At 41.7% G+C, this 25,119-nt stretch overlaps 1 protein-coding gene across 2 annotated transcripts in view; it reads left to right on the forward strand.

Annotated features, from left to right (window-relative positions):
• Nucleotides 1-618: 618 nt before the first annotated feature.
• sgsm2 (small G protein signaling modulator 2) overlaps nt 619-25,119 on the forward strand; it is a 119,251-nt gene continuing 94,750 nt past the window's right edge. For both annotated transcript variants that reach the window (XM_020050664.3, XM_020050669.3), the window contains exons 1-2: nt 619-985; nt 23,118-23,193. In XM_020050664.3, the coding sequence (XP_019906223.2) occupies nt 926-985; nt 23,118-23,193 (136 nt within the window). In that variant the 5' untranslated portion in view covers nt 619-925. The remainder of the gene's footprint in view (nt 986-23,117; nt 23,194-25,119) is intronic.

The raw sequence follows: 25,119 nt of genomic DNA on the forward strand, positions 1-25,119 counted from the left end.
TGTTGTGGTTTCATTGCTAGGCCACTTGGGGGCAGTAGTTGGCGCTATAATGGCTGAGAATACGGACCAAGTTTAGAAGGTTGTATCATGATGCCGTATGACGACATTCATTTATTTTGACTGCAGTCTAACATGAGATGACATGATTTCTAAATCGGGAAACGCTGGCCTCAATATATTCTTACCCTCAAAAGTGACTTAAACATACCAATGCCATTGATCAGAATATGAAAATATTGAGTTTTGTCATGTTAACTGAAAGAAGCTTTGTTTCTCCTAAACATATATATATATATATATATATATATATATATTTAAAAATGTTTATTTGCGTGGGCCGATGTTGCATTTCGAATGAATAAACCTATCTAATGATCGAATGTAATCCAAAATTGATTCCGAAATGAGTGTTGTTGGTTACAGGTGCGTGCGTGTGTGAACGCGCACCTGGCTACCAGTCTGAATAATGCTCTGTGTGTGTCTTTAAAACGTTCATTGTGCCATATTCCATGCAAGAAACTAGAGCCAAAATGCTCAGAAGCATCACACCTTACACGCCCCTCCCCCCTCACTGTTCGGTGGGTGGAGAGGAGAGTAGAGGAGAGCTAAAAATAAATCTGTCAATGGTACTGGAGCTGCTTTCGCTGCGCGAGGTAAAGTGTAGTGATTTACCCCATTGATCAACAATGGTAAAGTGGGCGGTTCGAGTTCGGTTGGCGTCATCCTGAAGAGAAATGAAGATGGCTCCTGAATGCTCCGCGGCAGCACGAGCACACAGATGCGTCAACCGCCAGCTGTCAAGGAGCACGAGCCCATTGCTGTGAGAGGGAAGGGAACGAGGAAAAAGTAAATAGAAGCTTAAGGGCGGAAAGCACTACCCATCCGTGATTGCGGGTCGCAGAGACGGACAAAAGAACGGAGAGCCATGGGTTCGTCCACAGATGAAGAATTCAAAGAAAAATTACTATGGAACGTGAAACGAGAAGTAAGTGCATTTGTTTCACAATCCTGTTGAGCCATGACTACATTGATTAGTAGTTTTACGGGGTAGGCATATTACTGAAAATCGGCTTATTTTTTTATTTGTCTATTTCCGTGTTGGTTATGACGATTCTTTGAAGAGGAATGGGTAATGTGAATATATTTTCATTTACATTGAGCAAAAATCAATACACTATCTTGTGTTGACACAACTGTAAATAATGTACGTTAACACCGTAATCGTCAGTTCATTTTTCATGCTATTGATAATCAGGTTGATCTCTGTTTCCGTCGTTTTTTTTTTTATGTTGACGCTTCAGCAGTTTGCAAAGGGAGTAAAAGGTAAGGAAGAGATGTTGGAAGAAAAACCTTACTATGGAAACCTTTTGTTCTAGACAAGAACGTGTGCTACAGGTGTAAAACAGCGAATGATAGTCTATTAAAGTGTCATACTACTGAAGATGCTCCGTCATTGAGGTTGGGCTGTATGCATTACAAAGTAATAATTTACCTTGTTTTGTATTTGTGTAAAGGTTACCACGAAGCCATTTAACAATGTTGGAGCCTGCATCTGCTGTTATGATCAAATGGAGGCTGTTTAGAAATGTTTTCTGCCGGTTACCAACTTGAATGAGGCGTTGCTTTTACTCTTACTGTGACAGTTTAATTAAATTATCACAACAGGTGTTATTGTGCATTTGAAGCAGTTATAGCTTCACCTTCGTATATACTGGTTCGGCATACTGCATAATTTGACCGTAGTTAAACAAGATGTTTGGCCAGTAATATTATTCTTACAGGGTTTACGTAGGATGCTTCTAAAAGTGTAGGATGTGTTCAGTAGGCCCTGTTTTATAACGGTTTCTTATCATTTTAGGGCAGTAGTTTTGAAAGTAGTGCTCACGAGTCAAAACGGGGTCCTCGTGAATTTTGAACATCTGTGTACATCATCCGTTCCATATGATTTCCCCTGCAATTTCTATGAATTTCAATACTTTAACAATACCATAGTAAGATCCGCATAAAGCCTTTACCTCCCTTCAAACCCCTTGAAGTTTGCTCGGAGCTATGGTTGATTGTGATGATTTTGGTAATGAAGTAGTCCATTACTAGGAGCAAGCTTTTTCCAGCTATAAACCTGTCAGATTTCAAATTGAAGCAAATATGTGTTTTTTTATGTATTTTATATGCCAATTTATTCCTGCTTGAGTTATTCATGTATGTGGGTCACTGGATTTAGCAAGCTTTTGAATGCAGTAAGCATGTGTCATTTGTAAATATATACCGTAGCCAGTTGTTTTGCAAATAATAAATGCTAGTTATTAATTGCATTAGTTAAAAAAAATCAACCATTACAATTATTGTATTCTTTGTTTACTGGTTGTTTATACTACTGTGTTTATTAATATACAGGCAAGAAGTGTACTATCCAGCTTTAGTGCTATTTTTGAATGTCAAAAAAAAAAAAAAAGGACCAGACAATTGTTAGACTGACTCATCCAGAATGGTTGAATGGTTAATATTCATGCTTCGGTTCTATATTCGTCCCGGCATAAAAGTAGACTTGGCACCTCCTCCCTCTACCCCTTCTCTCAGCTCTCCCTGCACCCCCCCCCCCCCCCCACCCCACTCTTCCCTCTCAATATATCTGAACACAGACCTATACCTCTCTGCCCCTTATGTTTTAAACTAAAACCGTCTCCCAACCTCAAGTCCAAAGCCCTCTGGCCAAACTTAATGCTTACTCCCATCCTTTGCCATAAAACACCTAAAAAAGTCAGCTCAGTTCTGGAACAACATTCTTTGGACAGATGAAACTAAGATCGACCTGTACCAGAATGATAGGAAGAAAAAGGTATGGAGAAGGCTTGGAACGGCTCATGATCTGAAGCATAGCACATCATCTGTAAAACATGGTGGAGGCAGTGTGATGGCATGGGCATGCATGGCTTCCAATGGCACTGGGTCACTAGTTTATTCATGTGACAGAATACCGAAGCAGCTGGATGAGTTCTGAAGTGTATAGGGATTTCAAGCAGTCATTGCCTGCAAAGGATTCTCAACAAAGTATTAAAAATGATAAAAATATGGTGTTAATTTGTCATATTACATTTGAGCCTCTGAAATAAAGGGATAGTGTATGAAAATGGTTGCAATTCCTAAACTTTTTATTCAATATTTTTGTTCAACCCCTTGAATTAAAGCTGAAAGTCTGCACTTTAGTTGCATCTGGGTTGTTTCGTTTCAAATATCAAGGTGGAGTACAGATTCAAAATTATGAATATTGTCTGTGTTTGAATATTTCTAAACCTAAACTGGAAACCCTACAGAGAAAGACATAACATTTTAAATAATCCCACTTTAAGTTAAAGGGAAAACCAAACTTGTGTTATGGATGTGATAGAAATAGATAGGAATTTTGGGGAAAATAGAAACTCTGAAGAGTTGCCATTGCAAAAACATGCAAAGTAAAATGTAAAATAATTTATTGGAAATAGATTTTTCATGCTGTGGTTGACCTTACGGTGGAATTGCCCCCAAGGCTATCTTAATTTACAAATGGTAGAATTTATATATAGCCTAAACATTCTCATGCTATAGGTTTTAATAGACAGAAGGAAAAATAAACCCAGGACTAAAATAGCTGTATAAATTAATACAGACACACACACAAAGACTTGGTCACAACAACATAATGCTCAAGGTACAAGCATCTCACTGAACTGAAACCAATCCATAAGATCATATTCAACTTGATCAGAGAGCAGAACAGTGTCAATGTATACACTCTGCAGTGAATACCGTACTATGTCTAAGACACAAACACAATGACAACCAACGGAGATTCTTTTACCTGTACTTTTCGGTTCAGGAGTAGGCTTCATTTGTGTCTGGGATATTGACAAGACAATCTATTAGGTCTCTCTTCTGGTTCTGTGCAGCCTGGAGCTTGCACTGGCCAGACAGCTTGGTCAACATCAATTTGCCACCGTGGGAAACACTGAAATGGCACTGTGTAACCTATTGCAGTAGTCTGTGGGTGTATCCAAAATGGCCTCCTATTCTCTTTAATCTTGGGTACCCAGAAGAGTTTCTCCATGTTCACACAGAATTTGTCCAGGAGTGATTATTCTCTGTATAATTCTGTACTTTTAACCAGAATCTGTGGCCTGTTGGTCTCTGTTCAAAAGTAGTGCACTGTTGGGATTATGTTGTAAAGCTTGATTAGTCAAATATGCAAATACAATATTGCACGTTCCCAATGGCTTGATCCATCTGTCCCCTCACGAAAAGCAGATGTCATGAAGAGGTATTGATCCTGATCACTATCTGGAAATTATTACTGTCTAATTTCTGACAGGCATTTTATATTTTCCTTCTGTTTGAAAATGAACATCAATACATCAATGGTAGAAAATTTGTATTGACCCTAAAGTAGTATATGGATTTACAGAATGAATGCATTATGTTTAAACAGAGAAATCATATTCGTTGAGCTGTGATGGGCAACATTACATTGTTACCTTTCTTTATAATTTGTTACCCTTATTTTACCAGGTTAGTTGTCTGAGAACACATTCTCTTTTACAACAATGACCTGGGAACACTTGGGTAATGGTCTTGCTCAGGGATAGAATGACAGATTTTTCACTTTGCCCAGTCTGGGATTTGATATAGCCATACTTCGGTTAGTGTTCAGAAGCTGTAATTGCTACGCTACCCGAGAAAAACTTTTGATAGTGGTTGCGTCCAGCAGTAGCATCCACACATAGTTCTGAATGTTTGTTGAAATTCTGCACATTTTGACATGGGATAAGGAAACATTTTTTAAATTTTTTTATTTAAAGTAATTGCAATGGGGTAAAAAGAGAGACATTTTTATGTTTTTATTGTTGTGTTTTTCCTGCAATTCTACACAAATTGTACAATATTTTTTCAAACTGTACATTCTAATTTATAAAAAATAGTTTAGGGCAAGGTTTCTTTTGTATGGAAATTAACTCTTGGACTAAATAAACGGGAGGACAGGCCCCGATGTTTGCCTTCCCTGCTGTAGTCAGTGACTGTAAAAAATAAAATCTAAGCAAAGCCGCTGTGGGTTTTTGGTTTTAAGGTCTGTATCTCTTTAAACCGCAGTCAGCCACCTCAGTGTTGCCTGGCAACTGAAAGCATCAGCGGCTAGCTAAGAAGTTAAATTGCATCAATTGACGATTAATACTGCCGCAGCTCACTGGCCTGTCAGATGGAGAAGAGGAAGGGAGAGGAGGAGGGGAGAGGCTTCCCCCTTCAGAAAGATGACTGCTTGTATTCATTCCACCTGTTTTATCAACTCCTCCTTAATTACGTTGTCCTGTTTTCCTCTATCCTTTCACTCTCTCTTGTCTCTCTCCCCTCTCTGTGTCTCTCTTTAGTTTAATTTTACCCCCCTCATATATTTATCCCTCTTTCTCATTCTACTCTCCCTTTTTTCTGTCTCCCTCACTTTCACTTTGCCTCCCCCTTGTCTTCCTTTATCTATCTGCTCCCACTCTCGCTACTCTATCTCTTCATGACAGATACAACAGACCGTGCCCATATGGTAGTGCTGATGATGTGATAACACTGATACTGGTCCCCAATTACAGTGCTATTTAGTTCAACATCCTTCAGTACCGAATTCCCTTTAACGCTGAACTGACAGAGATTAAGACAAACGTTGGCTGCGCACACCCCGCTAGCAATCAACAAACAGTGGAAACACAACTTGTAGAACCGTTAGAATACGAACGGAAGACAACGGTCGATGTGCCTCAGCCAGAAGTGAAAGGATGGCGACCCTCTCCCATCCTGTGCATGACTAGGGTTGATCTGTCTTGACCTTTAGCCACGGCAATACAGAAGGTTTTCTATCCTGAGTAGCAATTCCTCTATCCCGTGCTGTTTTCTGTCGTGTATTAGGTGGTTTCGGCTGTACACCGGTAACAAGAACACATGAACGACTGTGCCACAGCCCTTCAATTGGTGTGTTGATAGCATATGATTCAATTGTTATAAACTTAAATAATACGCCGTGCCTTAATCCAAATGCCCCGTGTTCTTTCTTAACTCAGCGATTAGCTGCGGATGGGGATGGTCACAAATGATCGGACAGTGGCAGCTTTATTGCTACACATTCCCCGTGTTATGTTCCTTCCATTGTGATGTGGCAATACATTTAGCTTTACAAGTGCAAAGACAATTGTTCGTAACTGTGTCAAGGTTCTGTGCAATGCGCATGCATTTCCGTAGATTTCTGGTCCCAGTCCTGCGTGGTACGTCTCAAACATGCCAGTGTTAATTCAAACATAAGGGAAATTATTATGCTAACCAAGATTAGTCTATGTAGCATTTTATTCCCTCTCTCGTCATGTAAACAAGCCCTACAAATGGTGAGTATGGAAGAGTCAGAGAGGAAAGGAGTGGCCATTTAAAAAATGGTCCCCCCTATATTTGCTGTATTATCCATGCCCAGTTGAAAACCTAGCCTGGCTATGTGTTACAGATTCATGATTGCTTTCTTGGGGCCTGTCCCGTACAACATACAATCAGTTCAAGAGCCATCGGAAACCACTGCTGGAAAATCACCCTATGGCACAGACTTTACAGTCCATTATTCTTTTTTATTTTTTTTTACTGTAATCGCATGGTTGCACATTACACCATCGGCACCTCTTCTGTATTGCACACAGAGGAGCTAAATCCTATTACCCTGTCATCTTCCCAGAAGAAATATCTTCTCATTATGCAGCCCAGTGTTGGGTACTAACTTCCCACATTCAGTCTGAAACACAGATTCTGTGTCCCAACTGGCATCCTATTCCCTTTATGTGGCTGTAGTATTCTAGTCAAAAGTAGTGCCCTATAAATTTTATAAATATAAAGTCTACAATTTGTTACTCAAATGGAGAAACTACTCTGGAGGCGGAACCAAGGTTTGTACTGTATCATTGCAGATTGACATTCGGACACAGAAATGAGGTATTGTTGTATTTGTTGGTTCTTGACAAGCTGTCTACATGTTTGGTCTCAAGACTGCGCTCAGATCTTTACTATGTCATGCAAACAGCTGAAGTTGGAGAAGAGTGTTGCCAGTTTGTGTTCCAAGTCAATCTATATTTTCCTTTTTACACTGAAGTGTCTTTTCTGTCTGTCTGTATGTTTGTCTTTCTCTGTGTGTTTGTGTGTGTGCTTGTACAGCTTCTCTCTGTGTGTAGAAGCCGATTGATTTCTCCCATCCATCCTCCTGCTGTCACAGCCTCTCCTCACCCTCATCTTAACTCTCCCCACCCCTCTTATTTTTAGTGTCCTAATAAGGCCTGAATAATCATCTTGTTAAGGTCTTTGTCCCTGCAGTCCACAGACAAAAGCAGAATAGGATGTAACCCTATTATGTCATGCTAAACTCTACCCCAAGGCAGGATTGGTCTGCCTGGATGAATGAATAGCAGGGAGCGAGGGAGGCTGAAACCATGACTGCACTCCAAATCGAACCCTGTGCTCTACAAAACTTGTGTAGAAGTTCCAACCAGAATTTTGGCTTTAATTTCAGTATGTTTGGCCACATTTTTGTGTAATGTAATTCCATCTTCATGTTAGGTTTGTTTCCAGCAAGTATATGTTTTCCTTGAATATATTTAAATATTTACTCTGCTACCCCGTCAAGCACTGTGTCAAATTGCTCCATTCTATGCTAGACACCTTGGTATTGTCAGAGGGCTGCAACCAGGATATGAACCCCAACCACCATAACGCAGTTGTGCTATGAGGCAGCGTCTATGAAAACTGCGTCATTATTCCAACTGTGGAATTGCTACACTCTTGAGTAACTAATTACATCACCTCTATAAGCTTCACTGAAGCAAATACAATTCAACTTCAATCATGGTCAACGTATTCCGGGTAATAGTTTATATACATGTTTTTTTTCTGGATATGTTGTTTACATATACAACCCCATCATCATCATCATCATCTTCCGCTTATCCGGGGCTGGGTCGCGGGGGCAGCAGTCTAAGCAGAGATGCCCAGACATCCCTCTCCCTAGACACTTCCTCCAGCTCTTCCGGGGGGACACCGAGGCGTTCCCAGGCCAACCGGGAGACAAAGTCCCTCTGGTGGGATGTGACCGGAACACCTTCCCAGGAAGGCGTTCCGGAGGCTTCCGAAACAGATGCCCAAGCCACCTCAGCTGACCCCTCTCGATGTGGAGGAGCAGCGGCTCTACTCTGAGCTCCTCCCGGGTGACCGAGCTTCTCATCTCTAAGGGATCGCCCAGCCACCCTGCGGAGAAAGCTCATTTCGGCCGCCTGTATCCGGGATCTTGTCCTTTGCGTTCCTACTCTTATAGGTGAGAGTAGAAACGTAGATTGACCGGTAAATCGAGAGCTTCGCTTTGCGGCTCAGCTCTTTCTTCACCACGACAGACCGATACATTGACCGCATTACTGCAGAAGCTGCACCGATCCGTCTGTCAATCTCCCGTTCCATCCTTCCCTCACTCGTGAACAAGACCCCTAGATACTTAAACTCCTCCACTTGAGGCAGGCACTCTCCACCAACCTGAAGTGGGCAAGCCACCCTTTTCCGATTGAGGACCATGGCCTCAGATTTGGAGGTACTGATTCTCATCCCCACTGCTTCACACTTGGCTGCAAACCGTCCCAGTGCATGCTGAAGGTCCTGGTTTGAAGGGGCCAACACGACCACATCATCCGCAAAGAGCAGAGACGAAATCGTGTGGTCCCCAAACCTGACACCCTCCAGCCCCTGGCTGCGCCTAGAAATTCTGTCCATAATAAATACGAACAGAACCGGTGACAAAGGGCAGCCCTGCCGGAGTCCAGCATGCACTGGGAACAAGTCTGACTTACTGCCGGCAATGCGGACCCAGCTCCTGCTTCGGTCGTACAGGGACCTGACAGCCCTTAGCAAAGGACCCAGGACCCCATATTCCCGAAGCACTCTCCACAGGATGCCGCGAGGGACAGAGTCAAATGCCTTCTCCCAATCCACAAAACACATGTGGATTGGTTGGGCAAACTCCCATGAACCCTCCAACACCCCGTAGAAGGTATAGAGCTGGTCCAGTGTTCCACGGCCTGGACGAAAACCACACTGTTCCTCCTGAATCCGAGGTTCTACTATCGGCCGTATTCTCCTCTCCAGAACCCTGGCATAGACTTTTCCGGGTAGGCTGAGAAGTGTGATCCCCCTATAGTTGGAACACACCCTCCTGTCCCCCTTCTTAAAAAGAGGGACCACCACCCCGGTCTGCCATCCCAGAGGCACTGTCCTCGACCGCCACGCGATGTTGCACAGGTGTATCAACCAAGACAGCCCCACAACATCCAGAGACTTGAGGTACTCAGGACGGGTCTCATCCACCCCCGGTGCCTTGCCACCGAGGAGTTTCTTGACTACCTCAGTGACTTCAGCCCGGGTGATGGACGAGTCCACCTCTGAGCCCTCATCCTCTGCTTCCTCAATGGAAGACGTGACGGCGGGATTGAGGAGATCCTCGAAGTACTCCTTCCACCGCCCGACGACATCCCCAGTTGAGGTCAACAGCTGCCCATCTCTACTGTAAACAGCGTTGGTAGGGCACTGTTTCCCTCTCCTGAGGCACCGGATGGTTTGCCAGAATCTCTTCGAGGCCAGCCGATAATCCTTCTCCATGGCCTCACCGAACTCTTCCAAGGCCCGAGTTTTTGCCTCCACAACCACCCGGGCTGCAGTCCGCTTGTTTAGGTCTTTTTTATGTTGTTTACATATACAACCCCATTTCCAGAAAAATTGGGACGCTGTGTTGAATGTAAAGAAAAACTTAAAATCATTTAAATTAATTTAAAGCTTATATTCAATAGAAAATTGTACCAGGACAACATATCAAATGTTGAAAATAAGAAATGTGATTGTTTCTTGAAACATATATACCCACTTTGAATTTGATGCAATCAGCATGTTTCAAACCAAAAAAGGAACCAGGCAAGCCAAGTTCAGCCAGGCCACAATTAAAAGTGGTACATACTGCTGCCCTCACTGGACTCACACACGGGTCTCCCATGTAAAAGGCATTGTCCTTAACCACTACTCCACAGTGCTACATGCCAAATGTCAGTATAATATCTTGACATTAGATAATTTTGTCACGCATTAACATCACGCCAAGTTTTAATATTTCGCTAGACACCATTAAGCATTGTGTTAAACTGACTAAAGTTTCTTATTAAGTTTACCTTCACCACAAATAGCATCTATAAAATGTATTGCTTTTGCCCCTGGCTGTTTTAACAGCTTATTAGCCAGTAATAGGCTTACTAGTATCTACTAACTTACTAGGAATAGTCATAAGAATTGAACAATTGCTAGCACGAATGAAGATTAACTTTTTCCTGCCAAAGCTATTTCATTTCAAGGCACAAATACATTAGTTTTTCTTTCATTCGTGAATGATATTGATAAAATAACTATCAATATAGGTGACGATAACTCACTTTTTCATCAAGTGAAATGACAAGAGAATCGTGGAAACCCCTACTCTTTTACTGCCCTAGGAGTTTTGATCTAGCCTATATTTTATTATATAGGCAGAAAATCCACCAGAAATTGTTGCAATATAACCATAAACAGTTTTAGGCTTACTATAACGTAGCTACTGAAGGTTGTATCCAGTGAAGTGTTTATCTATCTAGAATTAATCCTAACGCATCATTTGTTTTGAATGTGACAAGATTCAAACACAGGATCTATTGCTTGCAGGTCCACGTCTCTAACCACTACACTGTCATTCAGCCAGTCAGTCAAATTTGCTCTTCTTGGCCGGCTCCGCTTACGCGGTCTGGCAAAAAGCTGGGACAGGGGCAACAAAAGACTATAAAAGTTGTGTAATGCTAAAAAAACAAGAAACCAGGTGAGCCTAGTTCAGCCGGCCTGCAATAGAAAGTGTTCAAACTCAGGTCACCCACGTGAAAGGCTATGTCGTTAAACACTACAGTTTGCCACTTTCCGTTTTAATAGTTAACTGGCCATTCATGAATGACACTGATGCAGTTAAACTGACTAACGTTTCTTACTAAGTTTACCTCCACTTTTTGCCACAGGCCATTTTAATGGCGTATTAGCCAGTTATCAGCTTTACCGGTATCTACTAACTTACTGGAATAGTCATAAGAATTGAGCAATTGCTAGCGAGTCTGCCAAACCTATTTCATTTCATGGCACAAGAACGTATTTTTTTCTTTCATGGCAAAACAACATACTTTTTTTTCCATTTGTGAATGACATTTATACAATAACTATCAATAAAGGTGACGATAACTAACTGTTTCATCAAGTGAAAAGACAAGAGAATCGTGGAATCTACCAGAAATAATTCATAAATGTTGTTGCTCTTAATAGATTCAATGTTAGATCTTCCACATGAGAGGCGCTGTCTTTAACCACTACGCCACAACATTACACATTTCAGCAGTTGCTAGACTCCATTGAGGATTGTGTTAAACTGACTAACGTTTCTCATTATGTTTACCTCCACCATAGCGTCTATGTATGTACAGTTGTAAGTCATAATATAACCGTATACAATTTCTGTTCAGGCTTACTATAATGTAACTACTGTATGTTAAACCAGCAAATGTGTTTGTCTATCCTGACCCAAAACGCATGTGTACTTCGAAAATCCACCAGAAACAGTCGAAATATAACTGTAAGCTGTTTTATTTCGGTCTTACTATAATGTAAATCCTAACGGTTTTGGCCAGCAAAGTTTTTACTATACGGAATAATTCATAATGCGTACTTCGCTTTGCCTACTCGGGACCTATAGTTCACAAGTCCGCTTCTCTAATCACTACACTATTTAACAAGCAGTCAGTCAGTCAGATCTCTGTACGCATGGGACAAGATCGAAAACCAATATTGGATGTCCGGGATCTTTGGGCCCACTGCGATTCTGTAATTCATGCAATGCATGGGCTCAGGAATACTTCAATAATCCACAAATGCAAGTTAAAACTCTACCATGCAAAGAAGAAACCATATATAAGCAACATCCAGAAACACTGTTGCCCTATCTGGGCCCTAGCACATTTAAGTGCAAAGCTGTCCTGTGGTCTGATTAATCAGAATTTGAAATTATTTTTGGAAATCATGGATGCCATGTCCTCCGGACTAAAGAGGAGAGGGACCATCTGGCTTGTTATCAATGTACGGTTCAGAAGACAGCATCTGTGATGGTATGGGGGTGCATTAATGCACGTGGCTTGGGTGACTTGCACAACATTGAAGGCACCATTAATGCTGAACAATATATACAGGTTTTAGAGCAACATACGCTGCCATCCAGACAACGTCTTTCTCAGGGAAGGTCTTGCTTCTTTCAGCGAAACAACACCAAACCACATATTACAACAGCATGGCTCTGTAATAAAAGAGTCTGGGTGCTAAACTGACCTGCCTTCAGTCCAGACCTGTCACCCACTAAAAATATTTTGCGTGTTATGCAATGAAAAATTAAACAAAGGAGACCCTGGACTGTTGAGCAGCTGAAATCCTATATCAAGCAAGAATAAGAATACATTTCACTTACGGAACTACAGCAATTGGCCTCCTCAGTTCCAAAAGGCTTACAGATGTTGAAGTCTAACACTTTGGTTTGTTGGAAAGGAGAATAAAACACCAGGAGTCAGGTTCCGCATATTCCATTTATTACAAAAGCTTTTGGAGACAAGGTGTTGCCACACATTGTCTAAGGATCAACAGTCAAAACATCATTTTTATACTTCTACTACACCCAAAAAGATAGAGGGGTTAACTTACAAAGTGTGTGCCATTGGCCCAATCCCAGTTCTATTCCTTATAGGATAACTGCAAGTATCCCCTTGCCCCCCTTGTGGTGTCTGTGTTGTCTGTCCGACTATATGTGTGTGTGTCTCTGACCTGTGACGTGTTTCTCACAAAACAGACATACTAAATCTTTCTCTCCCCGGCAACCGCTTGAACAGGGTTTCCTATTCTCCTACTTGCTCCTTCAGTTTCAGCTCATATTACAAACAATTTATATTTTGTTTCATTGGTTACAACAGCTTACAACAGTTCACTAACTTATACAATCAATACATCTACACAGAGTATTGTGAAAAGAAGAGGTGATGCAACACAGTAGTGAACATGCCCCTGTCCCAACTTTTTTGGAATGTGTCAAATTTAAAACATTTATTTTTCCTTTGTACTATGTATGTTGTCTTTTTCAATTGACCATGGGGATAAATGATTTGCACATCATTGCATTCTGTTTTTACTTGCATTTTAAACAGTATCCCAACTTTCTTGGAAACAGGGTTGTTTATTTGAATGTCCTGCGTTCCACATGAAGCTGGAACATCAGAGTACCTGTCCGTTTTCTGAAAAACTTCTAAAAATCCTTTTAAAGAGCATTTGAAACAACTCCACAAGTGTTTAATGAGAAGAATTAGAGAGAATGGATTGATTCTGTAATTGTTTGAGAAAATGTGAATGCCCAGTGTCGGGACCCTTTGTCTGGTCTGGTTAGTGCAATCTCTACTTTGGTTGTTGGCTGGGTTATGTGTTCTGTTCATATCCCCAAAAACATCTCATTCAGTGAACAATTTGATAAGAATCAGAATACCTCAGCAAGGTGTGTTTTGTGAAAATATCTTGTTCGTCAAATAACCCACAACTGCCGTGGAGTTGTTGTAACAAGGCACATAGATCTCTTTTTTTGGAGGAGTCAGCCATCAGTGAGCAAACAGTATCTACAATTGCTCAGAAGTTTGCATACCCTTGGAGGATTAGTAATATATGTTCCATTTGTAAAGAAAACAACATGAGTGAGCAGGCAAAACACATGTCTTTTATTTCTTATGGGATTCATATTCAACTGTAGGTCATACCAGAATGGCCAAATCATAAAACAAAACATGGGAGCAAAGAAAAAATGAACTGACCCCTGTTCAAAAGTCTGCATAGCCTTCGTTTTTAATACTGTGTATTGGCCGCTTTAGTATTAATGACAGCGTGCAGTCTTTTGTAATAATTGTCTGTGAGGCCCCGTATTCTGGCAGGTGGCATAGCTGCCCATTCGTCTTGGCAAATGCCTCCAGGTCATCAATCAATCAATCAAATGTATTTATAAAGCCCTTTTTACAACAGCAGTTGTCACAAAGTGCTTTACAGAGACACCCGGCCTTAAACCCCAAGGAGCAAACAACAGTAGTGTTGGATTTCAGTGGCTAGGAAAAACTCCCTAAGAAGGCCAAATTTTAGGAAGAAACCTAGAGAGGACCCAGGCTCAGAGGGGTGACCAGTCCTCTTCTGGCTGTGCCGGGTGAGATATTAAGAGTCCAATTAGAATAATAAATACATTTATCTGGGCTAAATCCAGAGTCTATTTGAGTCTAGACTCGGTCATAAGTATGACCAGGTGGACAAGGACAGGGACAGCAACGGGCCCCCCAAACCAGGTACTCGGCAGGTATGGACCAGGACCTCATCTCCTCCTAAAATTTAAAACTGGAGGAGACTGAGAAAAGTTAGAAAGCGCATTCCTCATATCCCCCAGCACAATAATATAGCAGCGTAACTCCTTGGAACTGAGACGGGGGGGTCCGGCGACACTGTGGCCCTACCCGGGGGAGGCCCCGGACAGGGCCCAACAGGCAGGAAATCAATCCACCCACATTGCCAGGCATCAACCAAAGGGACACCCACCAACCAATGTCTTTGGTGGTCTTGCATGAACCGCAAGTTTGAGATCTCCTCAGATTGGCTCAATGATATTAAGGTCAGGAGACTGTGATGGCCACTCCAGAACCTTCACCTTTTTTTTGACCACTGGAGGGTCAATTTGACCTTGTGCTTAGGGACATTGTCGTGCTGGAAAGTCCAAGTGCGTCCCATGCGCAGCTTTCGTGAAGAAGAATGCAAATTGTCTGCCAGTATTTTCTCATAACATACTGCATTCATCTTGCCATCAATTTTCACAAGATGCCTTTAGAGCTCACACACCCCCAAAACATCAGTGAGCCGCCACCCTACTTCACAGTGGGAGTTGTACTCTGTTCACTATGGGCCTTGTCCACCCATCTCCAAACATAGCTCTTATGGTTGTGACCATAAAGCTCTAGTTTGGTCTTGTCACTCCAAATTACAGTGTGCCAGAAGCTGTGAGGTGTGTCAAGGTCTGAAGGTTACGTGTGGGTTTTTCTTTGTATTCCTTTATGTGCTGTGAAAATGCGGCATGTTGTGCCATTCGAATAGCGATGGGTATAATTTGCTTTAGGCTTCTCGTAATGGTTTTCATAGGATCTAACAAACAGATCCCTGATAAAATAAAGAAAAATAAAGCAACAGTACAGGGAAGCAAAGACAAAGAACGGAAAGAGTTGGAATGACTGAAGTTCGTACGAGGCCATTGACTCAATAAAAAACGGAGCGCTGAAACCGATACGTAGCCTACAGAACCTAAAACAACACAATTACCTCAGAATTCTCCCAAATCCTTCTATTAAAGTTAGATAGTTTTGACAAAATACTTATTAAACTAAATAATGAATACAATCGCTTTCAGTTGCAGTGTCACGAGTGTAGGTGGAGAAGGAGCCGGTCTCAGAAGCGTTATTATTTATTTTACTTTACTCTTTTATCGCTTTTTATTTTTCATAACCGGAAAACCAAATCGCGTTGGTAGTTTACTCCTCCGTCCCCACCTAAGCCCCTCCTTAAGTCCTTTGTATCAAATATATAGTTGAAACAGGAAAGTCTAGAGCCAACATTAGCGGTGTAGACCTGGTACCGGGGTAAAGCACCAGTGGAAATGCGGCACTTGTGTGTCTGTAAGAAGACCAAACATTGAAGGTTATGTAAACTTTTGATCAGGACCTTTTGGGTGATTTCTGTTATCATTATGATTTAAAAAGGAGCTAAACAACTATGTGATAATAAATGGCTTTATATGATCACTCTCCTTAAAGAAAAATGTCACAAATTCTGCCAGGGTCTGCAGACAATGTATGAGCACAACTGTATCTCTAAAGCATCCATATTAGCATAATTTCTAATCAGTTTCTTTTATATGTGCACACCCCAGACATGCATGCATGAAATAAATTGTGAGAATTTATTTTCAAATTCATTCTTTTTCTTTTGCAGTGTTTTTTTTTATTTTTTTATGTAGTTTGACCACAATAGTGATGTAGGTATATCACCTGCAAATTGAGTGCCATATAAATACCCATTCTTGCAATAAATCCCTATTCTTCTCACTCCCACTGATATAGGTAACCAAATAATAATCCATATTAAAAAGTTTGAAGTGTTAAATTATAACTACATGAAAAAACATTGTGTAATGGAAAATCTAATGGGACATGCGGTTTTGCTATGTCAAAGATTTGGAACACTGTTTCGCAGAGAGCGCAATATTGAATATTTGTATAGTGGCTCAATATATAGTTTTAGTTAAACTCTCTACCTATAAATTGATTGTTTTGAAACTTATTTTACAGAGGCAAACAAAGGTAATACATACCATTCCGATGCACATCTAAGTGCTTTTTGGCAATATGTTCTTTCATTACTTTGCGCCAGCTGATAAATTGTATACACTTTCCATACACCAAAGCAAATGATCGGAATAATACGGCTCCCAGGTCACTATACAAGTCCTAAAACAAGCTCAACAATGCAAACATTTCCAAGTGATATGTGATGCATTCAAGACTCTGCTGAATGTGGTGGCAGGTGGAAAGCAGGACCTGTTCATTCTGCAGAACAACATAATAATGTACCTTGTATACACAAGGAAGCTGTTGAGGATGTGTGGCCTGTTGGTGATTGCGATCATGTTTGAAGAATAGTGTATTTGCCAATGCTAAAGTTACTTGAGTTATCCCCCTTTTTAGCAAAGTTTATATTTTATTGGTCAAGTGAGCCACAAGTGACCGATCCAAATAAAACGTTGACATGCTCTCAAAATCTCACGGTATAACAACAATACTCTCAGATTCGTTGCGTTGTTTTGTTCATACTATGGCATAGTACATTCCTTGCAACAGTGTTATAAAAACACATGTCTGCGGACTAGCAACTTTCCATGGAGGAATGCCTACCGGTCTGTGGCATATCCCTCTAGTCCCACCAATTGCCATGACTCTTCCTTTACAGAAGAGTTACGCAAGTAAAAGCCCGCTATTTAGTGGTTGGCACATGCATTTCAATTTCACTCATATTAATTTTACTCTTGCTTTTAAAGAGTTTGGGCCATTAGCTGTTATGACCCATTAAATTAAAGGCATGACTTTCAGGAACCCTTTGTGTCTGTTTTTATTTATGATGCTTACAAGCTGTGTCCTGACACGTTGAAAGGGACTCTGGCAAAATCGCAAATGAAAGCAATGCATGTCTTCTTTTTACTACACTAAATAGTTACTTGATAATCTTCCATGATGTTTCCATGAACTTCTAAATCCTATTCTGATGCATGGCAGTCTCTAACAAACCATGAACCTAAATCCTTCACATTTCAATTTGGTTTACCTAGTTGTAGAATATTTAAGTCAGTTTCTTAAAATTATGGAAATAAAGGTAGAGGTCAGAGGAGAATGGGCCGACTGATTCTAGCTGATAGAAGAGCAACTTTGACTGAAATAACCACTCGTTACAACCGAGGTATGCCGCAAAGCATTTGTGAAGCCACAACACGCACAACCTTGAGGCGGATGGGCTACAACAGCAGAAGACCCCACCGGGTACCACTCATCTCCACTACAAATAGGAAAAAGAGGCTACAATTTGCACGAGCTCACCAAAATTGGACAGTTGAAGACTGGAAGAGTGTTGCCTGGTCTGATGAGTCTCGATTTCTGTTGAGACATTCAGATAGTAGAGTCAGAATTTGGTGCAAACAGAATGAGAACATGGATCCATCATGCCTTGTTACCACTGTGCAGGCTGGTGGTGGTGGTGTAATGGTGTGGGGGATGTTTTCGTGGCACACTTTAGGCCCCTTAGTGCCAATTGGGCATCGTTTAAATGCCACAGCCTACCTGAGCATTGTTTCTGACCATGTCCATCCCTTTATGACCACCATGTACCCATCCTCTGATGGCTACTTCCAGCAGGATAATGCACCATGTCACAAAGCTCGAATAATTTCAAATTGATTTCTTGAACATGACAATGAGTTCACTGTACTGAAATGCCCCCCACAGTCACCAGATCTCAACCCAATAGAGCATCTTTGGGATGTGGTGGAACGGGAGCTTCGTGCCCTGGATGTGCATCCCACAAATCTCCATCAACTGCAAGATGCTATCCTATCAATATGGGCCAACATTTCTAAAGAATGCTTTCAGCACCTTGTTGAATCAATGCCACGTAGAATTAAGGCAGTTCTGAAGGCTGATGCCTGGCAATGTGGTTGGATTGATTTCCTGCCTGTTGGGCCCTGTCCGGGGCCTCCCCCGGGTAGGGCCACAGTGTCACCGGACCCCCCCGTCTCAGTTTCCAAGGTGTTACGCTGCTATATTATTGTGCTGGGGGACATGAGGGATGTACTACTAACTTTTCTCAGTTTCCTCCAATTTTAAATTTTAGAAGGAGATGAGGTCCTGGTCCACACCTGCGGATTACCTGGTTTGGGGGGACCGTTGCTGTTCCTGTCCTTGTCCACTTGGTCATACTTCTGACCTAGTCTAAAATCAAATATACTCTGGATTTAGCCAAGAGAAATTTATTTATTATTCCAATTGGACTCTTAATATCTCACCCGGCACAGCCAGAAGAGGACTGGTCACCCCTCTGAGCCTGGGTCCTCTCTAGGTTTCTTCCTAAAATTCGACCTTCTTAGGGAGTTTTTCCTAGCCACTGAAATTCAACACTACTGTTGTTTGCTCCTTGGGGTTTAAGGCCGGGTGTCTCTGTAAAGCACTTTGTGACAACTGCTGTTGTAAAAAGCGCTTTATAAATAAATTTTGATTGATTGATTGATTGAAGGCAAAAGGGGGTCAAACACAGTATTAGTATGGTGTTCCTAATAATCCTTTAGGTGAGTGTACATAGGAAATATAGTAATTGACAAGGTTAGAAATAATGATTTGTAATTAAAACAATAATTGTGTCCTTCAAACTTTGCTTTTGTCAAATAATCCTCCATTTGCAGCAATTAAAGCCTTGTAGACCTTTGACATTCTAGTTGTCAATTTGTTGACATAATCTGATGAGATTTCACCTCATGCTTCCTGAAGCACCTCTCACAAGTTGGATTGGCTTGATGGGCACTTTTTACATATCATATGGTCAAACTGCTCCCACAACAGCTCAGTAGGTTTATGATCCGGTGACGGTACTGACCACTCCATTGTAGAAAGAAAACCAGCTGGCTGCTTCATCCCTAAATAGTTCTTCGATAGTTTGGAGCTGTACTTCGGGTCATTGTCCTGTTGTAGGTGGAATTTGGCTCCAATCAAGTGCTGTCCACAGAGTATGACATGGTGTAGTAAAATGCCAAAGGTCTGCTAGGAGTGAAATTCTTCCTTCTTCAAGATCCATTTTACCCTGTACAAACCTCCCACTTCACTACCACCAAAGCACCCCCAGACCATCATGTTGCCTCTACCATGCTTGAGATATGACATCAAGCACCCTTCCAGCATCTTTTCATTTGCTCTGCATCTCATGTTCTTCTTTTTGATCCGAACACCTCAAACTTTGTTCATAATTTTTTTTTCCAATCTTCTTCTTTCTTTTTTTGTTCTTTTGCCCATTGTAATCTTTACTTTTTATTAGCCAATCTGAGATATGCCTTTTTTTTTTAAACTCTGCCTAGAAGGTCAGCATACCAGAGTAGCCTCCCCACTATTGCCGTTGAGACTGGTGTTATGCAGGTACAATTTAATGAAGATGCCAGTTGAGGACATGTGAGGTGTCTGTTTGTGAATTTGTTCGTGATGGAGTTTTGACTTTGTTATGTTACAAGGAATCCACCTGAACCATCGATCTAGCAGCTCCGTCAACAATGACAAATGTATTACTGTTGATATGTTATCAGGAGGCCTTGCATTAGCTGATTTCCACCATATGTAATGTTATACAGATGCTGATACATCAACTAGAGATGTACCCTGGGGCATTTCAAACTTAAAATTGATTGGTCTCTTCGGGAAATGCCAATGAAGTCCTTCCTAGCAATGTTGTAAGCTGAGTAAACAGAATTCAAGTTCTAAGACTTATAAAGTACTTGGTTCCTAGTATTGGCAACTGTTGAAGTGGTCTCTAATATGGAGTGATTAGTGAAAGTTATATAGTGTTCCCTATTCGTTGCCCCTTTGTCAGAATTAGTGCACTAGGTAGGGACTAGAGTGCCGTTTAGGATGCGTAATCATTTATACAGCTTGTTTGCCAATTATGGGCCAACAAGATAGAGATGACAGACAGGCCTGGATTAATTAAAGCGCTGTCTGATCCAACGCCTGGAAGAGAGAGGTAGGGAGGGACGGTTGTGGCGGTGAAAGGGGGGGGGGTGAAGAAGTGAGGAAAACAACAAGATGGTGAGAAACAGAGAGTGAACACAGACACATAAATGAAAGACACAAAATGTCTAATGGCGAAATCCTTAATCCTTGTCAGCCCTCCCTGAGAACACCGTCTGCCTTTGTGCCACAGCTCATTCTCATTTGAATGCATTTGTGCATTCACATTAATTAGGCAATTGTCGGCTGGCGATTATATTGAAGAGCTTGGAACGATTTGAGACTGTGTAATTGCCCTTGTGGAGGAAGAGCTGGGTGTGGTAGGAGTCCGATCCGTTACACGTGTTCAACAGTATTGACGGGTGACGGTCAGGATTGTTTTCTTCATGGAGGTACTGCTGCCGATGATGACGGTCATGACAATGATTAAAAAGAGGAAGATGATTAAGGATTTAATTAGGTATGTTCCCCATTTGCCACTGCTGTAATGAGCAGAAACGCTTGGGGTCCGCACAAAACCTAGAACATTAAAGGGGAGTAGCGACGATCATCTAAGACTTGTCTAAGTTCATGAATCGCTAGTATTAATTGTTGGACTGTTTGTACAGTATGTATTCAACTCTCACTCAGGGAGAGCAGGGTCGAGCTAGCGTAAGTGCAGTGTTAGAGGGTTATGTAACATTGAAGGTACCAAAAATGTTTTGGTTCCGTCAAAATACTCATGCAGCGTTTCTATCGCAGGTACTGGGCAGCATGGTGGTTTGAGCCTGTGGGGAAGTTGAGCCACCCCTTGTTTCTAGGCAAGCATAGACAAAATTGGTCATGTGACCAAAGAATTTTGAAGAGTCATCCACTTTATTCAACCTGTGATGGAGAGAGGCACATGGAATGAGTGGTAAGCACATTTAAGTAAAAAACAAATTCCAAGTGATTTTTTTTTTATGTTCAAGATTCCTGAGTTTGAACAATTACAGACAAGTTTGAAAGAATCTCACACGTGTTAGTGCTTTAGAAAGTTACATGAGGCTATACTGCATGACTTTAGCTCTAAACTGCTAGATGATTATATAAGGTTGTTCAAATGGTAGGGATGGGGTAATTTGAGTAAGTGACCTCCCTGTACCATCAACCCATGCCATGGAGTCCTGATTGCACATCAGCAGTTCCAGACCCAGAGATACCCCCTGCTACTCTGCTTGAATCATGATCCTGAACACTCATCCATAAGTGATGCTACTGGTTCTCCTGCCCATTTGGGGTGTGTCCCCAGGAGACAGACTTCAATTCCCAAAAGCCACAGCAACTAAACCTAGAATGAAAAGGAAGAAAGTAAAATCAAGAATCTTGACCAACACACCAGAAAAGCTAGCGCTGCAGAAGGCGTACAATGACTGACAAAATAAAAAGACTGGAAAATTCTAGAAAAGTGACATTTGTTTTGGCCCTGAAAGGGTCCAAACAGATCAGAACCAAGACTAAAACTGTTGTCTACCGTAGCTCAGAAGAAAGAGACAAACATTTCGGTTAACAACACCCCTGACTATGACAGTTCAGAAAATGACCTGAGAGAGAATCTGTGAATATGAGGTGAACATTTATACTTCAGTGTAATTAGTGTCACAATTTACCCTGACGTGGCTCAACTTAACCCTCATTGGGGCTGGTTAAGCCAAGAGACCACTTTTTTTTTTTTTAACTGTTTATTTTAAAACCAATGTGATTATTCCCAGAGATGCACCACATCATGAAATATATGTACATATTTTAGTTGGAGACATTATAGTAATTCCTTCACTAAAGCCGCCTCAAGTAAAAACTGGCTCAATACACTCCGCTCTCTCGTATAGACTTTTAAAATGTGTAAATCCTTGGGCGAAAATAGGCGCTTGATTTATGCTTGGACCTGACAGAAATTAGCACCCCATCTTGATTAGTGATTGTCACTTTCACACTAACTACTTCTCAGCAGAAAATTCTGTAGGCTATCAGTTTTTGCACACGCAATAAATCCCTGTTCTTCTCGCACTCAATGACTTCTACTAGTGATTTCTTCTCCCGCTTTTTGATTGACTCAGAGCTGGTGTCTAGCGACTGGTGATTTAACAAGATGAAATGCTAAGTGCTAGACGCTAGCCGTGGGTGGTCATTAAAACACAGCATGAGTTAAGTTGAGGTAAGACGAGAACCAAGTGGTCTCAAGGTCGACAATCGCCGTAGTATGCCACAGTCATAACATCATAAGTAATTCCATTAAGTATCTACAAAGAGACACAAGTAAAGAGAATCAGACGAACATGCTTATACATTATGTGAAATTATGCAAAAGTATATATAACTGATACTCAGGTGACTGACATTACCCAGGAAAGTCCCACTGATTGTACTGTTTGGTGTCTGTTTACCATTGTCTGTTTATGATATTCTGTTTACTATAATCAATTTAATGTAATCTATTTCCTATGGTCTGTTTACCATATTCCTTTTTTTGGTTCTATACCACTTAACCTGGTTAACAAGTTGTTTAACATTAACATGTTAATTAGGTCACCGTTGTTGTGCTGTGAAGTGCAGTTTTATGTTTAAGATGTTTGTGATGATACTGAGCTTGGGTTATCTATGTTTTCTCTGCAGGTAAAACAGATCATGGAGGAGGCGGTGACTAAGAAATTTGTCCATGAAGACAGCAGCCACATCATTGGACTGTGCAGTAAGTACACACACACACACACACACACACACACAGACAGACAGACAGACACAGAAACCCTCTCCGAGAGCTCTTCAGCTGTGATTTAGGAGGGAGTCTGGTTGAAGGACAGTTCTTGACGTCACCAATGACGTTTACTGTGCCTGCATCAATGGAAAGTTAATAATCACACTGGAGTCAATGGAAACACAGTTTAAAGGCTCCCTGCCTGCCGAACAACCACTTTCTCAAAGAAAACTCAGGTCTTTGTGTGTGTATGTGTGTGTGTGTGTGTGTGTGTGTGTGTAACCCTGTAGTTAGGTCAGTGTTTTCTGGAAGGCTGCCAGTGGAGGGAAGGGGTTTTATGTCCTTTCTGGGCCGGATGGAAGCTAGGCAGTGAGCTGGCAGGTGTGTGACTCACACCTTTACCAACGGATGCTCCCGCCACGCTGGTATGTGTGAGAGTGTGTAGTGCAGCTTTTCATCTTCCTCTGTTCTTATGGAACCAGGAGTGGTAGTGCACATCCAAAATGACTTCCTAAATTCTGTAATGTGCCCTATGTAGTACGATATCTGTTACAAAAGCTCAAACTCACTATGTACTGTACGTTAGGAGAAATTGCGTCATTTGAGACACAACTCCACAGATATTCATGGGTCTGGTTCAGGGAATATGAGAACAGGTAGACTAGCAATAGTCTGACCAATAACTGAAAGGTTGCTAGATCGAATCTCTAAGCTGAAAAGGTGAAACATTTCCTCTGTCCCTGAGCTACAGCTACAGTTCATCTCCCTCCAGTCTCCTGAATCTGGTACCTGTGTGGACATCAACCTGTTGGGATAGTGTGTTCATTATGGCCATTAAACATTGAGAACAGTCAGCCTGCACAGAGTGTGCTAGTTTTGATCAGGGACCATAGTCAAAAGTAGTGTGCTAAGTAGAGAGCAGGGTGCCATTTAGTGTGCAGCCTGAGACCCTGAAAGGGTGTTACCGGGCCATCGGGTAATCAACTGAAATAACAGGCTTCCGTTTTTTTGTCTTTTTCTGTATTTGTTTTAGTACTTTTGTTAGAAAAGTACTACTATGCATGTAAATAAGGTAGTTGTACAAATTAGGCAAGTGAAAGTTGGGTCCTGTCCTAATATTTTACTTTGACTCGTCCGGATTGTGTGCGTGCGTGCATGCGTGCGTGTGTGCGGGCGTGCATGCGTGTGTGCGTGTGTGTTTTTGTGCATCTGACACTCCACGTAGCCCTGGCAGGATATCACTGAAACTTGTTGTCTTTACAGCTCAGTGTCCCCCCCCCACTTAATATGGTGTGTGTGACACATGCCACCATCCCCAAGACATGGCCTGTCAAGCTTGCAAAGACATGTTTCACAATAAGCCAGTGGCTTCCCTTTGCAGTTCAAATCATCCGCTGTTTTCCCTGTCCTTACAGCAGATTCTCAGGGCATGGGGCGGGTAGGTGGAGGGATTTGTGGTCCTGGGAAAGGTGAAAGCTCAGGTGCCAATGAGTGCTGATGTCAGTGCTCATGACTCATCCGGCCTCCCCTGCTGGCAGCTCCGTTAATGCCTGCTAATTATGGAGCATCCGCTAACGAAGGCTGAGCCGTAGTCCTCAATGACACCCTGTTCCCTTCATATTACACTGCTTTCTGTCCAGACGTATCGTCAGGGAATAGGCTACTGTTTGGGAAACTGACCAAATGAATACTGTTGTTTTATTAGCACCGAGTGGGCGGGCAGACGGTTTGGACCTATTTTCCTATTTTGGCTCGCTGTAGTTGGGATGGCTTAATTAAGCGTTTACATGCATAAAGAGCGAGAGAGAGGGAAACGGAGAGAGGGTGTATCTACTGATAGAGTAAAGAAAAAAGAGAGAAAGGTAGAGAGAAATGGTGTAAAGAGATAGGTAGAGAGAAATAGAGGGAGGTATAGAGAGA

This window comes from Esox lucius, chromosome 1 (assembly GCF_011004845.1).
Source record: "Esox lucius isolate fEsoLuc1 chromosome 1, fEsoLuc1.pri, whole genome shotgun sequence".
Classification (NCBI taxonomy): domain Eukaryota; kingdom Metazoa; phylum Chordata; class Actinopteri; order Esociformes; family Esocidae; genus Esox; species Esox lucius.